We start from the raw sequence: 24,883 nt of genomic DNA on the forward strand, positions 1-24,883 counted from the left end.
GTTTACCGATACCTAGTCGAGACCATCTACAACTACTACATTCTAGTCAGTCTGGACTATCAGGAGCTGTAGTACCAAAAGGTGGATCATGTGGAGAAGTGAATCCGGGGTGGATCACATGGGTTTTATCCTGGATGAAAAGGTTTGCAAATGTCTTCTGTTTGGATAAGGAGATTGGTAGCTCCAAACAAAACATAAACGTTGCCACCATATTGTCTATGATATTGGTTGTTGGATATGGTAAAGTCGTTGAGTAAATGGTAAAGGATATTAGAGATAAATTCACCCTGATTTCTTGTCAATTTAACTCCTGAGTGAACTGATTGTATGAAATTAAATCTGTTGATATATATTGAATATAGACCTAGCTAGGGCTGGGTAAAATCATCAAAATAATCGATTATCAGCGCTGTGAATTTATAATTTTAATAACATTGCAAATTGTTAAATATTTATATTTTCAGTTTCTTTACTGGTCCAACTATATCATTACAAGATTGTTTGGCTGCTTTCTTCTCAGCAGATGAACTCAAGGGAGATAATATGTATAGCTGTGAAAAATGTAAAAAGTAAGTATAGTTTCATTATTGATATATTAAAAGAGAGGTTTTCTTGACTATATATGATTAAAGGGGACACTATAGCACTAATTTGCACAATTCTAATTTTCAATCAGACATCTGTGGTTCTTGTAATTCTACTTGAATTAAATGATTATTATGTCATAACTACAAGGGGTATTCAAGCCCCATTAACAAATAATTAAAAAAAATAAATCCTGTTAAGTGGCAATTTTGTATAGCAGCTAAAAATACTGCCATATATTGAAATATATATTTTGTTTTTTGTTGTGTTAAATAGGTTAAGAAATGGTTTAAAATATTCCAAAGTTTTAGAGTTACCAGAGGTAGGTTACCTTATGCCAACACTCAACTTCAATTTTTTTTAAAGAAAATCACCCTCAATGAAATTAAATTTTAAAAATGTTCAAAACACTCAGGCAGTTTATGAATAATTCCCATAGTTCAATTCAGTATTTATAGTGTATTGCGTTATTTCAGATATTATGTATTCATCTAAAGAGATTCCGTCATGAGTTTTACTCCTCTAAGATTGGTGCATATGTAGCTTTTCCTTTAGAAGGGTTAGACATGAAACATTACTTACATAAAGGTTAGTATCTTATTTTCTGTATTTATTAACAGAAATAGCTTTGTAAATGGCTTTGTTTATAGAGACAATGATTGTTTACAATTTTTCAATGTGTAACACTTGATATTCAAAGTCAGTGATAGTTGTAGCTAGATATATGAATATTATGTTTAGTAATTTTACTATGTATGTATATATGTATATATATTTATTGTAGAATGTCAGAATGAAATAACTATATATGATTTAACAGCTGTTATTTGTCACCATGGTACAGCAGGAGGTATTTACTTTTTTTTGTCAAGATATTTTCACTTAGGATCCAAACTTGTCTCAAGCGCAGACACAATAACAAGTACTACTGCCTTACTTCAGTAGAAAACAGGTTGTTCTAGGTCAGTTGCCTGAAATTCTCTCTGTGTGAGACTCTTGAGCATCAACGTGTTTCAGTTTCTGTATATAAACTATATAAATAATATATTATAGAAGGACATTATACAGCATACTGTTTAAACTATATAAATACTATATTATAGGAGGACATTATACAGCATACTGTTTAAACTATATAAATACTATATTATAGGAGGACATTATACAGCATACTGTTTAAACTATATTAATAATATATTATAGGAGGACATTATACAGTATACTGTTTAAAATATATAAATAATATATTATAGGAGGACATTATACAGCATACTGTTTAAACTATATTAATAATATATTATAGGAGGACATTATACAGCATACTGTTTAAACTATATAAATACTATATTATAGGAGGACATTATACAGCATACTGTTTAAACTATATTAATAATATATTATAGGAGGACATTATACAGCATACTGTTTAAACTATATAAATAATATATTATAGGAGGACATTATACAGCATACTGTTTAAACTATATAAATACTATATTATAGGAGGACATTATACAGCATACTGTTTAAACTATATTAATAATATATTATAGGAGGACATTATACAGTATACTGTTTAAAATATATAAATAATATATTATAGGAGGACATTATACAGCATACTGTTTAAACTATATTAATAATATATTATAGAAGGACATTATACAGCATACTGTTTAAACTATATAAATAATATATTATAGGAGGACATTATACAGCATACTGTTTAAACTATATTAATAATATATTATAGGAGGACATTATACAGCATACTGTTTAAACTATATAAATAATATATTATAGGAGAGGAGGACATTATGCAGCATACTGTTTAAACTATATTAATAATATATTATAGGAGGACATTATACAGCATACTGTTTAAACTATATAAATAATATATTATAGTAGGACATTATACAGCATACTGTTTAAACTATATAAATGATATATTATAGGAGGACATTATACAGCATACTGTTTAAACTATATAAATACTATATTATAGAAGGACATTATACAGCATACTGTTTAAACTATATAAATACTATATTATAGGAGGATATTATACAGCATACTGTTTAAACTATATTAATAATATATTATAGTAGGACATTATACAGTATACTGTTTAAACTATATAAATACTATATTATAGGAGTACATTATACAGTATACTGTTTAAACTATATAAATACTATATTATAGGAGGACATTATACAGCATACTGTTTAAACTATATTAATAATATATTATAGTAGGACATTATACAGCATACTGTTTAAACTATATTAATGATATATTATAGTAGGACATTATACAGCATACTGTTTAAACTATATTAATGATATATTATAGGAGGATATTATACAGCATACTGTTTAAACTATATTAATAATATATTATAGGAGGACATTATACAGCATACTGTTTAAACTATATTAATGATATATTATAGTAGGACATTATACAGCATACTGTTTAAACTATATTAATATATATTATAGGAGGACATTATACAGCATACTGTTTAAACTATATAAATACTATATTATAGAAGTACATTATACAGCATACTGTTTAAACTATATTAATAATATATTATAGTAAGACATTATACAGTATACTGTTTAAAATATATAAATAATATATTATAGGAGGACATTATACAGCATACTGTTTAAACTATATAAATACTATATTATAGAAGTACATTATACAGCATACTGTTTAAACTATATTAATAATATATTATAGTAAGACATTATACAGTATACTGTTTAAACTATATAAATAATATATTATAGGAGGACATTATACAGTATACTGTTTAAACTATATAAATAATATATTATAGGAGGACATTATACAGCATACTGTTTAAACTATATAAATACTATATTATAGGAGGACATTATACAGCATACTGTTTAAACTATATAAATACTATATTATAGGAGGACATTATACAGCATACTGTTTAAACTATATAAATACTATATTATAGGAGGACATTATACAGCATACTGTTTAAACTATATTAATAATATATTATAGTAGGACATTATACAGCATACTGTTTAAACTATATAAATAATATATTATAGGAGGACATTATACAGCATACTGTTTAAACTATATAAATAATATATTATAGGAGGACATTATACAGCATACTGTTTAAACTATATTAATAATATATTATAGTAGGACATTATACAGTATACTGTTTAAACTATATAAATACTATATTATAGGAGGACATTATACAGTATACTGTTTAAACTATATTAATAATATATTATAGGAGGACATTATACAGCATACTGTTTAAACTATATAAATAATATATTATAGGAGGACATTATACAGCATACTGTTTAAACTATATAAATGATATATTATAGGAGTACATTATACAGCATACTGTTTAAACTATATTAATGATATATTATAGTAGGACATTATACAGCATACTGTTTAAACTATATAAATAATATATTATAGGAGGACATTATACAGCATACTGTTTAAACTATATTAATGATATATTATAGGAGGACATTATACAGCATACTGTTTAAACTATATAAATACTATATTATAGGAGGACATTATACAGTATACTGTTTAAACTATATTAATAATATATTATAGGAGGACATTATACAGTATACTGTTTAAACTATATTAATGATATATTATAGGAGGACATTATACAGCATACTGTTTAAACTATAATAATGATATATTATAGGAGGACATTATACAGCATACTGTTTAAACTATATTAATAATATATTATAGGAGGACATTATACAGTATACTGTTTAAACTATATTAATAATATATTATAGGAGGACATTATACAGCATACTGTTTAAACTATATTAATGATATATTATAGGAGGACATTATACAGTATACTGTTTAAACTATATAAATAATATATTATAGTAGGACATTATACAGCATACTGTTTAAACTATAATAATGATATATTATAGGAGGATATTATACAGCATACTGTTTAAACTATATTAATAATATATTATAGAAGGACATTATACAGCATACTGTTTAAACTATATTAATAATATATTATAGGAGGATATTATACAGCATACTGTTTAAACTATATTAATAATATATTATAGGAGGACATTATACAGTATACTGTTTAAACTATATAAATAATATATTATAGGAGGACATTATACAGTATACTGTTTAAACTATATAAATAATATATTATAGGAGGACATTATACAGCATACTGTTTAAACTATATAAATAATATATTATAGGAGGACATTATACAGCATACTGTTTAAACTATATTAATGATATATTATAGGAGGACATTATACAGCATACTGTTTAAACTATATTAATGAAAGATGGTATGAATTTGATGATCAAGTGGTAACAGAAGTTGATGTTCAACAAGTTATTAATTGTGAAGCTTATGTGTTATTCTATAGGTAATTTTATTTATTATTTCCACAATGTATTAAATAAAGAATCAGGCATGTCTTGTTAGATTAAAAAAATTCTTAATATATTGTCAGTGTACACCAATCATATCTTTCTGATTCAGATCTAATTCATGTATCACTATTAGTGAACTGTCCCTTTTTAAGAGGAATATACACCTACTCATGACTTGTCTTCCTTTATCAGAGCATTTCATAATGAAAATGAAATTCATTAGCTTAAATCATGAATAATCTTATTATATTTTTTGTATTTTTTTCTAGAAAGAGAAATGATCAAATGCATTCCTTACGACAGAAAGCTATGGAATTAATGGAAGCTAAAGAGGTATTGATATAATTTTATTCTTTAAGCACTATATGTATTAAATGCTCAGTTCATTTAGAATTGTTGTCATATAACAGTAGTTTTCTTGGCACATATCTCATGTGAATTGACAGTTTTAATTATGTGAATCATTTTTATACGCCCACATCTCTCTGTGTGGACGTATATTGTTGGCACCCCTGTCCGTCAACATTTGCTTGTAAACTAGATTTTTTGATGGAATCAAATGAAATTCGGTTTGTGTGTACATATTTATAAAACACGGATCAAGTTCGAATTTGAGCTATTTTCGACCGTTAGAAGCAGAGTTATTGGCCTTGCCCTAAAATCTCGAATATTTACCATCAGCATGCCGTGGTGGGCGTATATGGCTGTGGTCCACTATCTTATTGAATATTTTTCCCTGCTTCAGCCAAGTTTAATGCAGTTTTTTGTGTCAAAACAATGGATTAACAGATTTAATACATTTGCTGAACCTGGTCGTATTACTAACAGTGATTTTCTATGTACACATGGAGGTAAGAATCACAGTCTATTTCTGTAGTTTCAAGATCCTTGTCGCAATATAAAATCATAAGTCTGTCATCATTATTCTCAATATATAGTACCATGTTAATATAATTTATGATAGTAGATCTTTGTCAATGATTCTGGAAAAAGGGTGTGACATTGACCTCTTGTCATTTAGATAGGACAATAATTTAAGGTCCAAGGTGCTGGAGATCAATTGAAAAAAAAGGTTGATGCCTTTGTTAAAGTTTGCTTGTCTTCATTAGCCCAATCAGGAAGAGAAAAGTAGTATTAATGATATTGTTTAACTTACTGTATTATATATTTAAGGTGTACCACCATATCTAGTAGACCATGTTGATAATCTAGTAGTACCATTAAATCAATGTATGTGGGAATATCTATATAATAGGTGTGTATATTACTTAATAATCTTATTACTTGATGTAATTGCAATATTACTTTCTGTGTACAATTTATCAATTTGTTTCATTAAATATTTTGTGAGGACATAGTTATTGGTTCCTGTTTTGTTAAATTTGTTAAACAAAAGTTATAAGTGTTTTTCTTGTCTATATGTTAAAAATATTTTAAAACTATTGTAGATATGGAGGTGGTCCAGTATGTAATAGATTGTACTCGTGTCAAATCTGTCAGCGTGAGTTAGATAATCTCATATTACGACAAAAAACTGAAATGGATACTTTCATTCAGGTTAGTAAGAATTAGTCTCTATCTTTACCTTATTGATATAACTCTCCTTTCTAGAGAGGTATAGGTACATTTTCGTATAAATTCAAAGTACCAGTAGTTATACTTTGAGTTTGTTAGAAAAGTTGAATCATATTAGTAGGTTGTTTGAGACAAAATTCAAAACTAGATTTAAACAATTTATAGGGGCATAATATAAAATGTTTTCATTGTTATTATTTTCTAGTTAAATGATGAATTTAAATGTGAAGAGAATCCTAATGTTATATATGCTATTAGTATGGTATGGTTTAAAGAATGGGAGAATTTTGTACGAGATAGAACACCATGTAAGTTATCTGTAATATATTATGGTTTGTTATATAGATTTATCATTATCGCAATACAGCTTTGCTTATTCATATTTCAGGTTTATTTAGAATTAAATTTTGATATATTTTGAGATAATTCAGTTTTGTTGTACATACCACATTTTCATATGTATAGTCTCCATTTTAACATTTTTATCACAATATTACATTTATTTTGCAGATCATACTTTGATGTATTTTCATTTTTTGCATTTATTTATTTATCAGATCCACCTGGACCAATAGAAAATAATCGTATTGCTGTCATGAAAAATGGTCAACAAGTTTTGAAACAGACATCAGATTATGGTCAAGTGTCAAGAGAAACATGGTGTTATTTACACAAAATATATGGTGGAGGTCCAGAATTGACTGTGAAACAAACTGTACAGCCAACTACATTATTATCACAAGCTACAGCAAATCAAACATCACCAGGGCAACCGACAACTGTCTCGCAGCAAAAGACTAATACAGCAACAAATCCTTGTCCAGCACCAAATTCTTTTCCAAATTCTGAGGGTAATTCTGAATCTTCAAGTTCATCACAGACTACAGTAGTAGAAGGTAGTAGTTCCACACCAGTCAATAATTCTTCAGAGGAAGAACTACCTTCTGATGGTCAACCTTCAGATGGACAACCATCATCATCTGGTGGGCAACTGTCCAACCAAGCAACTGTTGTAGATCAATCAACTCATTGTAAAAATGATTAACTTCATTCTCCACAAGAACTATTTTTTATATATCATCCTATCAAAACCAGATCTAGAGTAACAATCATGTTTTTAACACCAATCAATTCCTTGTACACATGTATTTTACATCAAAAGGATACATTGTTATATGTTTTGAAGTTAAATAAGTTTACTGATTCTCTGTCTTGCAGCCTACTGTCAATATTTTAATTATAGATGAGCTATATTCTGCGCCTCTTTTATTATCTTGATTTCCCACACATTGACTGTCCAGCCAGCCTATCCTTGCTACTTATTAACTTCCATTCACCAGTCATGTTCTTTTACACATAATTATGACATTTCAATTCAATGGAAAGTATAGTCGCAAATCAGTTCAAATCAATTATTACACATCTTTTAGTTCAAGTGCCAATATACTTGTAAGTGACTGTCAGAGATATTAACCACTCTCAAATACTGTATAATTCTGCTTATAGTGCGCACTCCTTAGTCTTTACCCTCCAGTAAATCTGGAAAATCTCTGAAGAGTTTAGTAGAATTGAAGGGGTTTCAATTGAACTCTTTGGTTGATACTATATGCTGATAGTCAATGTGTTCGTTATATTGTTAATTATAATATAGTAATTTGTTGGACTGTTTGCTACTAAATGCTTTATGTGATATAATGTAATTCTTTAATGATTTTTTTTGTCTTTTGATGTCTTTCATTATCAAACATACTATTTTTATGTTGATAATAATCTCCTTGTTGACCAGACTATTTCAACTGTGTGATGAACAGGGCTAGTTATAATTGACAGTTAACAAATAACACCCCTAATCTTACAAATGAGCTCTTCCAATTATTCATCTATTGATACAAAAAATGCATGTGTGGCAGAGTTCATTTAAAAGTTGAGGGGTGTCAAATAGGTCACTGGCAAACTTAATCTATCCTTGGTCACTTATCTAAAAGAATTTGTTGCTTGTGGTCTATATTAAACTACACATTAAATTTTGGTCAATGTTATAATTTTTGATTAGGCAATTCAGTAATATACATCAATGAAGTTATATATATCATATAGAAGTTATTGACCTCTTATGTGTTTACAACACATTAACTCATGTAGCTGAACATAACTATTTAGTTCGGTTTTTAGAACAGGTTTATCCTTCATGACTATTCTTATAAATATTACCGGTATTTAAAAACAATATCATATGATGATATAGTAAGAGTATATTGAACATTAAAGGGTAATAATGATATGATTACAAAATGTTGGGTTTTGCATTCATTTGTAAATCAACAGTTAAAACAAAATGCATTGACTCATAAAGAGTTATTAATATTAGCTACATCAGACATTTGGAAACATTTTTCTAAGGAAAGTGTAGGTATATAAGATAAGTTTATACTGTGTATAAGTGTAAAATTTATTAAATGAATAACTATATTTACACCCTGTACCTGTTTTTGTTGTTAAAAAAAAATTAAAAATAAACAAATAATGTCAATTATTTAGTTGTTCTCTTTTTGTATAATTATGATCAGTTTCAGAGAACCTATGGACATTTGTTTCAGATATATGACCCATTAATATGCTGCAATCTAGATCTGAAATTATTTACTACATACTAGGGGCTGAATAATCTTTAGTCATTTGCATAAAGTGAAAACCAAGGGCCTGAAAGTATCCTTCATTGAAAACAGAATATTTCTTCCAAAATGCGATAAATGAAAAATCTGCAGAATTGGTACGTGATGCATCTAGCATCACAAGTTCTGTAGTCAAAAGTTCTGTAGTCAAACATCTTTCTTCCAGTCGTAAAATAAAACACATATAAAACTTGTTTCTAAGTTGATGTATTTCTCTTATAAATGTACAGAATATCTATAATAGACTTATAAATAAATGATATCATATACACAATGAAGCCTACAAGCTACAACTAAAATTTTCTTTTAAAGAAATATATAAAAACACTTTGATTTCAATTCATCACAAACTACTATCAGCTACGGCCTGTGCTTTCAATTTTCAATAGGTTTGGTATAGTTTATTGTTTAATAAGTACTGATACTTAAATGCAGTAGACTGAATATGGCAAACTTTAAAATAAAAACAAAAATGATTTTCAACTATTCTTTCACATTCATCCATTCATTCATTCTGTGTGTTAGTTCATTCACTCTATACTGGTATTTACAACATCCATTAAAATACATGTATAAAATATATTTTAAATAATAAATGTATTTCAAGTAAAAAAAACTAAAATAACTGGGACTATAAATAACTAAATGGTTTAAAGTTATTTTAAGTAAATTATTTTTGGTGAGAATGCAGGCAATTCAGGTGATATTTTGGCTGAAATTTCAACTATATTGATAATCATATATGCTGCTTCTTATTTTCAATGGCTTGTTTACAGATTTGTATTTTATATCTACCTTATTTAAGTACTGGTCCATAAGTAAATGTACATGATAATCTAGCAGTAGCAGCAGTAAATAGTGTCTAAATACCAGATATGTTTAGACATCAGTGATAAAACACCAGTTTAAAGTGTTATTATGAAACCACCTGAATCTGCATAATAAAAACAAAGGGAGGTAATAAGAAATATTGCTGGTTCAGTTTTTAATTCTTCTCACTAACTTATGTATGGTCACTATGTAGTCACTACATAGTATTTGGCATTATATGTATTTGCCATAATCACTATGTATAATCAACATTATAGTGACTAAATATTCACTATTTATTCACTTTTGTTGTAAGTAAAGGATCACAATATAATAATTACATATTCCACAATCACTATATAATAAACATTTTCAATTTTCACTCTAGTCACTATGTAGTCACAATATAATCACTATATAGTGACCATTTATGGCCAAACATATTCACCGAAGTCACTAAATAGTCAGTAAATTGCCTACATAATTGCTATGGTCACTAAATAGTCACTAACTTTCTTTGGTTGATAGTTTGAATTAAATAAGAGTCACTAGTATCTAAGTAGATAATATCACTAACTGGTAAAAAAAAAAACTATATACAAGTTAAATATAGCACAATACTGTTATAATAGTTACTTTTAGTAACTCATTATGTTTGTTTAAATAACATTATGGTCTTGTGACCTATATATATATATATATAATGCATATTTTGTCTGTTTGATTTTAAAAGTTATGAGCCACGTCTTATATACACAACTCTTTAAAACATGATCACAATAGATAGTTAATAATGGCATAAAGTGATCACAATACATAGTTTATAATGGCATAGATAAAGATGATGAAGAAAACACAAAACACTATGGCACATTTCACCCATCATCATTATATTGTCTTTAATCTTGAAATCTTCCCAATAAAAACTGTTTTTAGCACTTATTACTGATAATTTAACATAATTTAGATGTAACGACCCAATGCTGTATAGAAGTCCTGTAAACAGCCTAGTAACTGTGAAAATTTGGGACGTTCATCAGGAGACATTGCCCAACAACATGCCATCACAGAAAATCTGAAAATACATAATACAATGGTTACAAAAACAACATTTTTCACTGTTAAAGGGATGGATGCGACATTTTTTTTTTAACAATCTTTAACAGGAATTTTCTAACTAAGCTAATCAGTAATAGTGTTCTTAGCTCACCGTTGAAATTTGAGCCTTCAAATCCATATGTGTCAGAATAATGTTAAAATGACAACTCGTCAATTTAACATACTCTGTGATCATTTAATGAGTTTATTAATCTACAGTAAAGTAGTGGCAAGAATCAAAATATAAGAATAATAACTCATACATACAATTCATCAGGACAATTAATTGGTTGAGCTATTCTATAACCTTCACGTAAATATGATGCCATCTCAAACGGATCAACATCAGCATATGGTTGTTGTCCCATAGTCATTAGTTCCCACATCGTGACACCAAACGCCCACTGAAATAACAAGGTATTATTGTTACATTTTAAATATAGGAGGAAAAGTTTAAGCTGAACTACACATGCAGGTTAGACTAGGTTCAGAGGTCAAAGAATGCACTTTGTTTGAACAGGAAAATCCCAGCTCATTTTGCAACTAGCTTGAATGAAACTTTTTGATCAAAGATGTCATAATCATAAGTTTTGTAAACAGTATTTATGGATATTTTTTGTAAGAACTCACCACATCACTAGCTGGTGAAAATCTCTTATCTTGTAGAGCTTCTATAGATAACCATTTAATAGGTCTGTTTTCATTATCTCCCAGACAATTATAATCTGCCGGAAACAGGTCACGTGACAGAGAGTTATCCATTATCTTCACGATTAAGTCATTATCAACTCTACAATATATCAAATATTTCATTATGTATATATATATATCAATCAAGAAACTATTTTAATTTTTTGCACCAAAAATATTATGAGCAAATACTTTTAGAAGAGCAATCCCGGTAATAGAGATTATTAATGTAAAAAAGTTGGTATTTGAATTTGTCGTAAGCAGCATGTTTTGTAAGTCTTTGTGATCAACTTGAAAAGCCAATATCATGGATCTATAATGAATAAATTCCAACTCTCACTTTGAATAAAATTCTATTAAAGTTTACTTACACACAGTTTCTGGTAGCAATATCTTTATGTATGAGTTTTTTCCGATGTAAGTACTGTATACCACGTATAATTTGTATTTCCATATAGACTAACTGCTGAGTTGATAATGACTGGAAAACAGAAATTAAATTAACAATTTCTTCCAGTCTTAAAATAAGTTTTTCTTTAACAATAATAAATTCCTTTGCATCTACCGCTAATTCAAAAATATACCAAATATTTTTGTAAATCGGTAAAATTTTAGAGAAATCTCAAAAAACAAATTATAAATTTCAAGATTATCTTCTATTATGGTGATCATACCAACAGTAACCTCAAATTCACCACAATTCAAAAATAATATTTCATAATGAATACTTACATAATGAGAACCACATTCTGACATGCGACATTTTTGTAAGAACTTTTTCAAATTGCCTTCATTCGTATAATTATAAACACACATAGGTTGACTGGTATCATCTAAACAGGATCCTATTACAGGGTTAATGTTGGGGTGGACTAAACCTTTTAACTGACTACTTTCTGACATAAATAACTGCACCTGATCTGCTCTGGCTTGTTCTGAAAAACATGAATGTTAAAATGAATTTAAGTCCTGTACGTTCAGTTGAAACAGTTCATATAGACAGACAATAGTTTACAAAGATCTTTCATATGTGAAGAGGAATAGTTTTCATCCTATTTAACCATGTCACTCTCATCTCATTGCTTAATAGACCTGTTGGCAAATTTGAAAAGAAATGCTCAATACAAGGATCAAACTATCAAATCACCTGTATTGTTCTCATGTTCTCTACATATTTTGATCTAGTTTAAAATAGGTCTACATTTTACATTACCTTAAGAAAAATTTAGCACAATGCAAATTTTTATCGAAAACATCAACAGGCTCTGAATTTTACCTGAAATAGTTTTAACAAATACTTCTTCTTCTCGACTAATTTCATTCTCATCTTCTACTAGTAACATACCATGATATATCTTACCAAATGTACCTATATTATAATAGATAATGATATATAACACATCTGATCACAGCTTCAATTTAAGGCTCACAATTAATGACAATAGTCAACCAGGGTTCACACTTTAACACCATCAAAGAAACTCAAATCTTAATTCAAGTCACCCTATTTCAAAAATGAATTTTCATGTGTAAAAATGGCATAATTAGTAGAGTTATGTAAGGTGTGGCAATAAGATGGTGTATGCATATTCTGCTTGGCAGAAAAACTAACATCTTAAGTTCAAGACCTGATGTGAACCAATCAATTTTATATCTTACCTTCCATCAATATTTCACCTAGTGTTATTTTCTTTCTTTCTATTGCTATTTCATTTAATACTTCTTTAACATCAGTAGACTTTAATTCTGTTATAGCAGAGAGACCACGTCGGAAGTTAGGTAGACCTGTAGATATATAAACACCAAAAAATATATTATTGGATTGTATGCGGGATGTCCCATCTGTATGATTTAGAACCATGTAAAACTAACTGTAAGTATGAATATATACATTGGTAAATTAACAAAATTTTATTTCATTTTTCATTGAGAAGCAGAAATGATCAATTGATTGTTGTTCCATAAAACTGTGTCTAAATATCATACTAACAATTACTAAATGCCATTTAAAGACTTAATTTGAGCTTTATATCTGTTGTGTTTTATATTGTAAGAAGAACCTAGTAATATTGTTATAAAGTTTATGTAAAGTCCATTGACTATATTTTTTGTTGAAAATTGACATTATTTGGCCTAAAATATGAGAAAAGAAAAGCAGGCCGTGTTGTGACAAGTACATGACAAATTTCAATATTAGCCAATCACATTCCTTTTATAGAAGAAAAACGGGAGACAAGTTATAGTGTCAACAAAAACAACATGTTTTTACTACAAACATCTCATTTATTTACTAACTTTTAAAGTAGCCGTCTTTACTATCAGCAATACATTTGACAAGTATCACCTACTACAATATTATAAACTTACTTGCTCCAACCATAATAAATAAATAGGGGACTAAGAGGTATTTACATCTGATTTCTTCATTTTATATTAATGATGTATTTATAAAATTCCATTATATCAACTCTACTATATATTAAATTAGAATACCTTAATTCAAGTTAAATCTAATAGTTGTATCTACTAATATATCTCAATTCTGAAACTGACTATCTCTGCTTACGGTATGTCCAAATATTTGCTAAAAATGTATTATCTGAATAATTCAATCTTCTCCAATTAAAGCCTGAGGTGATATGCATAATTCTGTGTTTCATAAATCCCTCATTCCCAACCCCTCCCTTCCCCCCTCCCCCCACAAAAAAAATCAGTCATTAAAAACAGATCCTGCATTGTATTGAACTGCATGGAGTCCCTTTAAAGATGAGGAGTGTTTTTTTAGGAACTTGTTAACAAAACTTTGTTAATATTTTAACAAGCTATATATTTAGTGACAACTCAACTTTATTGATACGACTGCCATCGAGAAAATAAAACAAAGATGGTAAAAAACATGAGGTGTAAACACTTTGAAATAGAATTCGACACAAGGTTAGATAAACACTTGTTTTTCTGTTTTAACATGACAACTTTACTTTACAACTTAAATTCTATAGTAAAACAACCATTTTCAAATTTCCTCATGTTAGCACTTATATCACTTGGCCATTTTGAATTTTGGTATCAAGCTTATTTCTTAACACAGGTCAAAAAGACGTTTAAGATTGCGACAGGAGAAACTAATTCAAAATACACTAACAGTAATATCTAAATATTGATTTTCAAAAACTTCTTTAGTGATGCCAAAACACAATACAGTGTTAAAATTTTTAAGTTTTTACTCATCGAAATAAAGATTGGTTTATCTAGATTTCAAAACAATTAACAATCTAAGACAAAAAAAAGGACCTACCTGCTCCTGTAGCATTATTGGGTGTATCTGGACGTAAAAATGTTTGACTTTGAGCAGTTAAAGCTTGATTACTACTTGAATCACTGAAAAATATACACTAGTCATTATTTATATGATACATTTTCTTTACAAAGTACTGCTTTCTTCTGTTCAATTATACTTGTATATCTATGTTTTTACTTTCAATTTCAAAATTCTACGTCTTTTCAATAACTAAACTACAACATCTTATGCAATGAAATCAATTTCTATAAGTCTTATTCAAAAACCGTACTTTTCTTAGTTACTTACTAATAATTCATACGTTTAGAATACCTATCAGAGCTCTTCTGTGAATTGAGGTAATAAACAGCTACAGCAAGGGCAATAAGTAGTATTAAAGCACAAGCACAGCCCACAGCAATATAGAATATATGAGTTGATGTGGTTAAACTATCAGGACGACTTTGTTCTGAAATGAAATGACAACGAGATAGTGAGACTATTAGAAGAATATTTGGTCCAATGATCAAGAAGTCAATGACAATGATCAAGAAGTCAATGACAATGATCAAGAAGTCAATGACAATGATCAAGAAGTCAATGACAATGATCAAGAGTCAATGACAATAATCAAGAAGTCAATGACAATGATCAAGAAGTCAATGACAATGATCAAGAAGTCAATGACAATAATCAAGAAGTCAATGACAATAATCAAGAATTCAATGACAATGATCAAGAAGTCAATGACAATGATCAAGAAGTCAATGACAATGATCAAGAAGTCAGTGACAATATTCAAGAAGTCAATGACAATAATCAAGAAGTCAATGACAATGATCAAGAAGTCAATGACAATGATCAAGGAGTTTTATACAGGTAAGTTCATAGACAATGAGACAGCAATGGTGTCCTGAATAAAGCTACTTTCTCAAGAAGCACTATCATTCTAAAATCATCTGTATCCTAAATATTTGTACCAGTTTACCTAACACCTTTGACACTTTGATATGATGATACTGATCCAGAACATATTTAAAGCTGGCTCAATTGGCTGGGTAAATATGTCAAACTTTTCATACCAATGCCACACTTTAGTTAACATGATAATGATACTCAGTTATGAAATTTGGTTTTGACCATACCTTGATAATCTACTTTAGAATAGTTAAAATTTCCATTATTTTGTGTTCTTGGTAAATCTTTAGCCCATAATCCAGCTGAAAAATAAAGGAATAAGTAAAATATTGTTATACTAAAGTATTATAGAATAAGGTGTTTTATAGCAAGTTAATGGAGTGAGAAATACACAACTTCTATTTCACTGTTTTTAAATTCCCAAGTCCTGGTGCACAAAAAATCTTGTTATGTTTTTTACATGTAAAAGAGCAAGTAGCAATAAATATTGACCATAACATTTTTTGAGAAACAGTTAACTGTATATTAGTGATTATATGTTTCTGTGTTACACAAGTGAAAATTATGCTTATTTTTTTTACTAGTTAGATTGTCACATTAAGAGGCAATAAATCAATTCAGAAATCAGATATTGGGGTAATAATGCATGAAAAACAATATGATCTGTTCATTAACTATATTACTTTAATGTGCATTAGGCTCCCCACAGAGAACACCTGATTCCACTTTGCAACTCAAATTCCCTTTCAGAGAGAACTAGCTCATGGTGTTTACTTGGCAACTCAACTCATATATCATAAATTACACGTATTTTTATATATAAATACATAAATTTAATATTTTTATAAATTTTTAACAAAATAAAAATAAATGTATGTTTATCTAGAAAATGCATTAGAAGAAACCATAGATCATGTTAATGGCAGGGGAAGTAGAGAATTTCAAACAGAACTAGGATATATTTCTATACATTAATCAAGTAGCTATATGCCAACCCTGCTGATTTCTGTCCTGATTACATCTAGCCTACAAGATTAATACGGTATAACTCTAACTTTATCAACATTTTAACTTTCACAGCCTCCCCATTACATCAGAGATACTGATAATGTGCAAAAACCATTGAAATTGAGTTGTAAAAATAAAGTTAAAAATATGGTATGTAGTGATAACTAAGTTTAAGTGGTTAATATTTTTAGAATAGAAACTGTATAGTCAATAGTCTAAACAAATTTGTTGTGAACTACATAATAAATCACAATGGTACTGGTTCAATGTTTTAGAAGTTAGAATATAGTATTTTCTATGAGAAAATATTGGTCTAAATATATTGGTTTTAATTCCATTACCGAAGACTGCCTTTAATCATAGCAGTAGATTTGAATGTATTTGCAAGTAAGCTGTGTGACAGTGAAATCTCGTTTTTTTTCATAAAATAAGCCAGTTTAGAATGAAAATTGATAGAAAATCTAACTTTAACATAATTATCTATTGGGTTTACACAAACATAACTTAGATAAATTCAGATTTTAAGAAATATGTATTTTAATTCAACTTAATAGTAATGTGTCAATTACTCATTTAGTACTAAGTTTAGCTCTGTGAATAGAGACATTTGCTTTAAGCGTATTTAACAGTTCAAATGATTAAAATATCTCTTTAAGATTGTCCATTGAATACTATTTAAAGTATTAAAACTTCTTCAATGATGTAAAGCCATCTTTAAGATTGTCTATTGACCTCCATTTAAAGTATTAAAACTGTACAAGAGAAATGAGATTTTAAAATAAAATATTGTTGGTAAAGCCAGTCTACCTATCAATTTACTAAGTAAATAAATGTATAAGATGAATGTCTCCTAGTTAAGTTAAACCATTGGCAATTATTGCATGAGTTATGGGATAACCATTTACAATTTTTCAACAAAATATAAAATTACCCTCTTCTTGCCAAAACTGACAGAAATTTGACAAAAGATAATCAACAAAATGAAACTAGCAACAGATGATTTTTGTTGGAGAGACAAGTTAATGAATCTTACAGATGTGTCTCACAAAAAATACAGTCCAAATCATCTTTAGGATGAGATGCCAACAGAGAACAGCAATTCTTTATTTCAACTTCCACATTTTATAATACAGTTTAATTTGCATACTTTTGTTTGCGTATTAAAATCAATAAATTATTACGTTAATTTTCAGAACAAATACCAAAGAATGAAAAAACTGTTTTTGATTTACAATGATAAGAGAATAGAATTTTAAGGAAGGGTCAAAAAATAGCAATTTGTTACCCTCCCTACATAAAAACACAACTACTCTTAGAACTCTTTCAAAAGATAACACAGAGTTGAAGATTGGAAGGAACTCAGACAGAGCATAGTTATACAAACAAGACTAAATCTGAGAACCATTGAGCTGCTACCTGAACTGTTTATAATAAGAAAATGTTTCTCATGGCTTTGTCCGACAGTCAGATATTACTGTTCTATGACTTGATTGGTTCATGAAGTCAGAGTTTTCACTCCCTATCATCTAATGAACAAATTAACAAGGTGTAAGGGAGGGGTATATTTTTGTTATACAAGGGTAATTTTATGAAAATAACTAATTAGTCTTATCTAAATATCATATATAACCAACAGGTGCTGACAGATACTTATCTCCCCTGTCTGACAGACTTTAACATAACAGTTTTTATATAATGACATCTTGATAGACTGACATCAGATGATTCCCTTTTTTACCATAACATTATTTTTTTCCATTTCTTACTTTTGTTGCGAGAATTCAAGACTGTCAAAATGAACTGTTCATAGACATTTATCACTATATATCAGGATCATCATTGCAAAACAAATTGCATATAATTTAGAGCCAGATCATCTTTCATCTGGAACATCATAGTTTCAGAGTTATGAATAACAATCACTTACAGCATTGCATGATGTTTGTGAGTTCTAATCTTGGCTTATGAAGTTCTGGTGACCTTGAATATGCCATCCTTTATCAATATTAAAACTGACCCAAATGTAAATGTGTAGGGATATTACAGGAAAGATAACTGCCAAGAAGATTAGCCCAGGACAGACTTGTAAAAAGGATCCATGTGAACCTGAGTTGTTATCTATCTTTTTAATGTCAGTTATGTCATAAAAACACCTATTAGATTTTTAATAATTAAATAAAACTAGTTAATGCAGTCACCATTAGAATCAGTCCAATTTTTTCCATTAAATTAAAGATAAGATCTTTCAAGATCAGAAAATATTGATGTATTAATCATATCTATCTGGACCTTTTCCTGGATTGATGCCTGGACCTTCAGATTAGTGAGCAATTAGTAACTCACTGAACCACCATGGCCCCCTTGTGGCAATCTGAGTTGGAAAATAAATAGTCAACCCACTGGTATAGTATACCGATATATAAAAGGTTAAGATAGACAATATGATGTGGTATACGGTATATTATTTATTAATACCATCTGATATTATACCTGCTACCTATTTGTATAAATATTGTCTCAATTATCATTATTATACTCATATTATATTGTTTACATTATTAACATTCTCATTGGGGTGGAGATGTACCTTGAGTGTGGGACATGTGATATTAACATGGAAACAATTTGAACATTTTCATTCATATCTAGTATTTTCTGTATCTCTGCTCAGTAAAATAAGACAGCCATTCACTGACTCTATGTTGTTATATGGACCTTAGAAATTATTGGATGAATGTTGCTATTATATAGGGAGGTTTCTTTTACAGATTCCAACAGAAGTGAACAGCATATTTTTGTGTCATGACATATTGAGGAAGGATGACAGGAATGTTTGTAATCTATTGTATGATGTCAGAGAGTATATTAATATTATGTTATATATCAAAAATAAACAATGATATATCAACAATGCCTTTAGATATGTCAACTATTCAACAGATATAAAAGCATCCAACAGTGCATTTTCAGCTCTGAAGGGTAGGACAAATGGAAAGAGAACAGTTTCATAAAATTTGGATTCTTATGATGTTGTTTTCTGGTTTTGTAAGAGAAGAAGGGTTCCTTAGTACCAGTGGACCAAGTTAGGTACACATAACCAGAAGAGATCACCGCCACAAGTTATTGCCAAGTACCAGCTGGTAGACAGGATCCACGGAGCCTGACTAGAAAATATGATAAATATATGCTAAGTTGACTGTTGACAGATACGCCTAACCATACAGATATTTCATCAGGCTGCCATCATTAATATTTCTTATTTTGAACTCAAATTTCATATTTTGCATCATTCAGTTTAAATACATCTGTTAAAGTATATCTTTACAGCATGTCTTTTCACCAAACTATTTGATTTCACTCCACTAGATTCTCTATCTATATCAACAGATGTTCAAGTTTAAAATTTACCTTACAATAATAAACAATCAAAATATAGACAATAATATAACTAAAATTCTCTGATTCCCATCATTTTTACTTTAAATTATCAGACAAATTTTGAAATATCTGTAGAGATATTGCCAAAATTTGAAGGTGATTCGCACTCACAGTTGGAGCATAAAATGTTTTGGACAATACCCGATCTAAAAACTGTCAAACTAATCCTACTCTCATCCCCATTGTGAGTTCCTTTGAAAGATCCAGCGAGAAAAAATATCAACAATGCATCCTTATAAATCAAACAATTGACAAACAATCAGTTAAATGAATTTACAGGAGACATAGCAGAAGGTTAAAAACTGGTCCAAATGATTTGAGCTGCTTTGAACCATAAAGAAAATATAGAATCTTGGCCATGGTAAATAGAATATACAGAAAACAGGAGAAATCTTATACATTATTTTCTTTAACTTTTCTTCAGTCAATATTGTTTTTGAAAGAGGAATATAGTTAAATGAAGCAAGTATTTTGGCTAGAATTTCCCAGCAGATTTTCACACCTTTATCAATACATCAACACTAAGAATAAATTTCACACTATAGTTTGACTATTAGTACCTATGTTTTTATTGGTAGTGATGACAAGTTGCTTGTAGTCTATCTTTCAATATACTCAACATTATTCTTATTTCTTACATCATTTTATTACCTCTAGATATCGGTACTTTTACATTATTATAACTAGTATTGGTAATCTCATTCTATCTTAAATAATCATTACCATATCTTCAGTTACATACAAGTTGATTTGGTCAACGTCAACAAGGCTGGCCTGGGTTTGGATGCTACACTCTAAAATTTGTTATCCATAACGTTCTTAAATGTTTGATTCTGAGGCCCCTACTGTACCCCCTGCTGCTCCTTGCCCCTAAACTATTAATTCTTAGAAAAAACAAAATGACAAAAATGATGATAATGACATATGTATTTCTGAAAAAAATCTTCTTAAGACATTTCAAAAGATTGTTAAAAAATGGTGTGAAAATGTGAAATGTTAAATATTACAAAATCAAAGGCAAATAACTTTGTGCTTAGACAACACTTACAAATTAACAAACCACTTGGTCACATTGAGAGTTAGTTGTCATAGCCATCAGATAAGTTTGATTAGTATCTTACAACAATTTAAAGAATCATAACAATCTCAAGAATCAGAATAATAAGAAAATAGCCTGTAACTAAACTAAAGTGAAAGGTTAAAGATAGGGAGGAGTTGTTTACAAATCATATTTCAACAGCAATTTTAAATTCATTCTCAAAATGTTTTACTTTATACAACTTCTTAAATTCTATTACTTTATCTTTAAGTTAAATTTCAACTTTTTCCTTCATACATATTAGAATTTTATTTCTCAATTTTACTTTCATGTTTTTTAACATTCTCAAATCTTTCAAATCAAGGATTGTTAAACTTCTATTTTAAGAGAATTTTCTTTAATCAACTAGCCACTGTTTCAAGCCCATGATCGATATTATAATCATTAGTGTAATTATTAATATTGAAATTTGCACACTTTAGACTGTCTTAATTAGCTTCACATGGTGTAGAAAAGTAGGATGTAAAACTTCATTACATTTCTTGTGCTAAATTGAGCATCAGCTCTTGGTCTACTTAACAAATCTACAGTAAGATCACCAATCTAACAAGAATTCTACAGGACGACATTAGAGCAGTACAGTAAATTATGCTACAGGAATTTCTTTACAAAATTCTGGCTTCAGTTTTCAGCTTGGCTGTCTTTTAAAAGGCAAAAACTGTCTTAAGACTAACATATTAAATTCCTGCATTAAAATCTCAGGTTTCTAGAGAAATACAATGTGCATTATAAACATTAATAACTAGTCAACAATAGGTGAATAACATGTGTTATAAATATAGATAGTTTAATTCTACAGTACAACAGTTTTAAAATTTTTAACCCTCCAACTTAAAGTAACTGTAAGTTATACAGGGTGACACAAACTAGCAAAACACTCACCCACAAAACAATTTAGCTCAGTGTTAAAATAGGTTAGATCAAAAATTAAAATATCAGGATGACAACCTAGTTATTTTCCTGGCTGTCACAGAGTTAATGGTTGTGAGAGGATAAAGTCTTCTTTCATTAATCTAGTCAATGCAGCTGAAAGCCAAAATGTTCATCAGGGATGAGCTGACATTTAGGATGTACAGGAATGTTATCCTCTTATCTTGTTTATTATACTTGATGAAAATTTTAAAAACAGTTCATTCACTCCAATTCATATTCTTGGAAATTTCTAGACTATTTTCCTTTTATAGTCACAATATAGAATATTGTTTAAGAGCAGATGAACTTGTGGAAGTTAAATATATCTGACATTTAGTAACTTTAATACTTTCTGTATATAATTTAATACTTGATCTGGTTTTCATTTTAAGCTACAATACTAAAAGGATGTTTGTTTATATTTTATTCCATTTGAAAACAATCAGACAGTAATTTCACCCTACCCTAGACATGCTTTCAATTACATAATACAGGTTGTTATTTCCTCCTTAAAAACACACTTTATAATAGATTTATATCTTTAATAACAGATTAGACTTCAATATTTAATATATTTTAATAGATTTATATCTTTAATAACAGATTAGACTTCAATATTTAATATATTTCATAAAAGATTTATATCTGTAATAATAGATTAGACTTCAATATTTAATATATTTTATAAGATTTATATCTTTAATAATAGATTAGACTTCAATATTTAATATATTTTATAAGATTGATATCTTTAATAACAGATTAGACTTCAATATCTAATATATTTCATAAAAGATTTATATCTGTAATAATAGATTAGACTTCAATATTTAATATATTTTATAAGATTTATATCTTTAATAACAGATAGGGTTTAATAATTAATGTATTTTATAATAAATTTATATCTTTAATAATAGATTAGACTTCAATATCTAATATATTTTATAATAGATTTATATCTTTAATAATAGATTAGACTTCAATATTTAATATATTTTATAAGATTTATATCTTTAGTAACAGATAAGGCTTCAATAATTAATGTATTTTATAATAGATTTATATCTTTAATAACATATTAGACTTCAATATTTAATATATTTTATAATAGATTTATATCTTTATAACAGATTAGACTTCAATATTTCATATATTCTATAATAGATTTATATCTTTAATAATAGATAGACTTCAATATTTAATATATTTTAATAGATTTATATCTTTAATAATAGATTAGACTTCAATATTTAATATATTTTATAAGATTTATATCTTTAATAATAGATTAGACTTCAATATTTAATATATTTTATAAGATTTATATCTTTAATAATAGATTAGACTTCAATATTTCATATATTCTATAATAGATTTATATCTTTAATAATAGATTAGACTTAATATTTAATATATTTCATAATAGATTTATATCTTTATAACAGATTTGACTTCAATATTTTATATATTTTATAATAGATTTATATCTTTAATATCAGATTAGACTTCAATATTTAATATATTTTAATAGATTTATATCTTTAATAATAGATTAGACTTCAAGATTTAATATATTTCATAAGATTTATATCTTTAATAATAGATCAGACTTCAATATTTAATATATTCTACAATAGATTTATATCTTTAATAATAGATTAGACTTAATATTTAATATATTTCATAATGGATTTATATCTTTATAACAGATTTGACTTCAATATTTTATATATTTTATATATTTTATAATAGATTTATATCTTTAATAATAGATTAGACTTCAATATTTTATATATTCTATAATAGATTTATATCTTTAATAACAGATTAGACTTCAATATCTAATATATTTCATAATAGATTTATATCTTTATAACAGATTTGACTTTAATATTTAATATATTTTATAAGATTTATATCTTTAATAACAGATTAGACTTCAATATCTAATATATTTCATAATAGATTTATATCTTTAATATCAGATTAGACTTCAATATCTAATATATTTCATAATAGATTTATATCTTTATAACAGATTTGACTTTAATATTTAATATATTTTATAAGATTGATATCTTTTATAACAGATTAGACTTCAATATCTAATATATTTCATAATAGATTTATATCTTTAATAATAGATTAGACTTCAATATCTAATATATTTCATAATAGAATTATATCTTTAATAACAGATTAGACTTCAATATTTAATATATTTCATAATAGAATTATATCTTTAATATCAGATTAGACTTCAATATTTAATATATTTTATAATAGAATTATATCTTTAATATCAGA

At 27.7% G+C, this 24,883-nt stretch overlaps 2 protein-coding genes across 2 annotated transcripts in view; one reads left to right on the top strand and one right to left on the bottom strand.

Annotated features, from left to right (window-relative positions):
• Positions 1-462: 462 nt before the first annotated feature.
• LOTGIDRAFT_113814 (hypothetical protein) lies at positions 463-7,696 on the top strand (the record flags this gene model as incomplete). Its single annotated transcript, XM_009052307.1, has 11 exons — positions 463-569; positions 862-907; positions 1,062-1,173; positions 1,370-1,435; positions 4,943-5,069; positions 5,346-5,409; positions 5,822-5,927; positions 6,250-6,331; positions 6,525-6,633; positions 6,857-6,959; positions 7,209-7,696. Coding segments are annotated over 11 exons (1,410 nt in total), but the record flags the coding sequence as incomplete, so codon positions are not given.
• A 3,400-nt stretch (positions 7,697-11,096) lies between these two features.
• Positions 11,097-24,883, bottom strand: part of LOTGIDRAFT_213735 (hypothetical protein) — a gene marked incomplete at both ends in the record, with an annotated part of 18,274 nt that continues 4,487 nt past the window's right edge. Inside the window, 10 exons of the mRNA XM_009052308.1 lie at positions 11,097-11,208; positions 11,499-11,635; positions 11,862-12,021; positions 12,293-12,402; positions 12,654-12,856; positions 13,198-13,290; positions 13,581-13,706; positions 15,217-15,299; positions 15,532-15,697; positions 17,473-17,604. Of these exons, the coding sequence (XP_009050556.1) occupies positions 11,097-11,208; positions 11,499-11,635; positions 11,862-12,021; positions 12,293-12,402; positions 12,654-12,856; positions 13,198-13,290; positions 13,581-13,706; positions 15,217-15,299; positions 15,532-15,697; positions 17,473-17,604 (1,322 nt within the window). The remainder of the gene's footprint in view (positions 11,209-11,498; positions 11,636-11,861; positions 12,022-12,292; positions 12,403-12,653; positions 12,857-13,197; positions 13,291-13,580; positions 13,707-15,216; positions 15,300-15,531; positions 15,698-17,472; positions 17,605-24,883) is intronic.

Source organism: Lottia gigantea (assembly GCF_000327385.1).
Source record: "Lottia gigantea unplaced genomic scaffold LOTGIsca_18, whole genome shotgun sequence".
Classification (NCBI taxonomy): domain Eukaryota; kingdom Metazoa; phylum Mollusca; class Gastropoda; family Lottiidae; genus Lottia; species Lottia gigantea.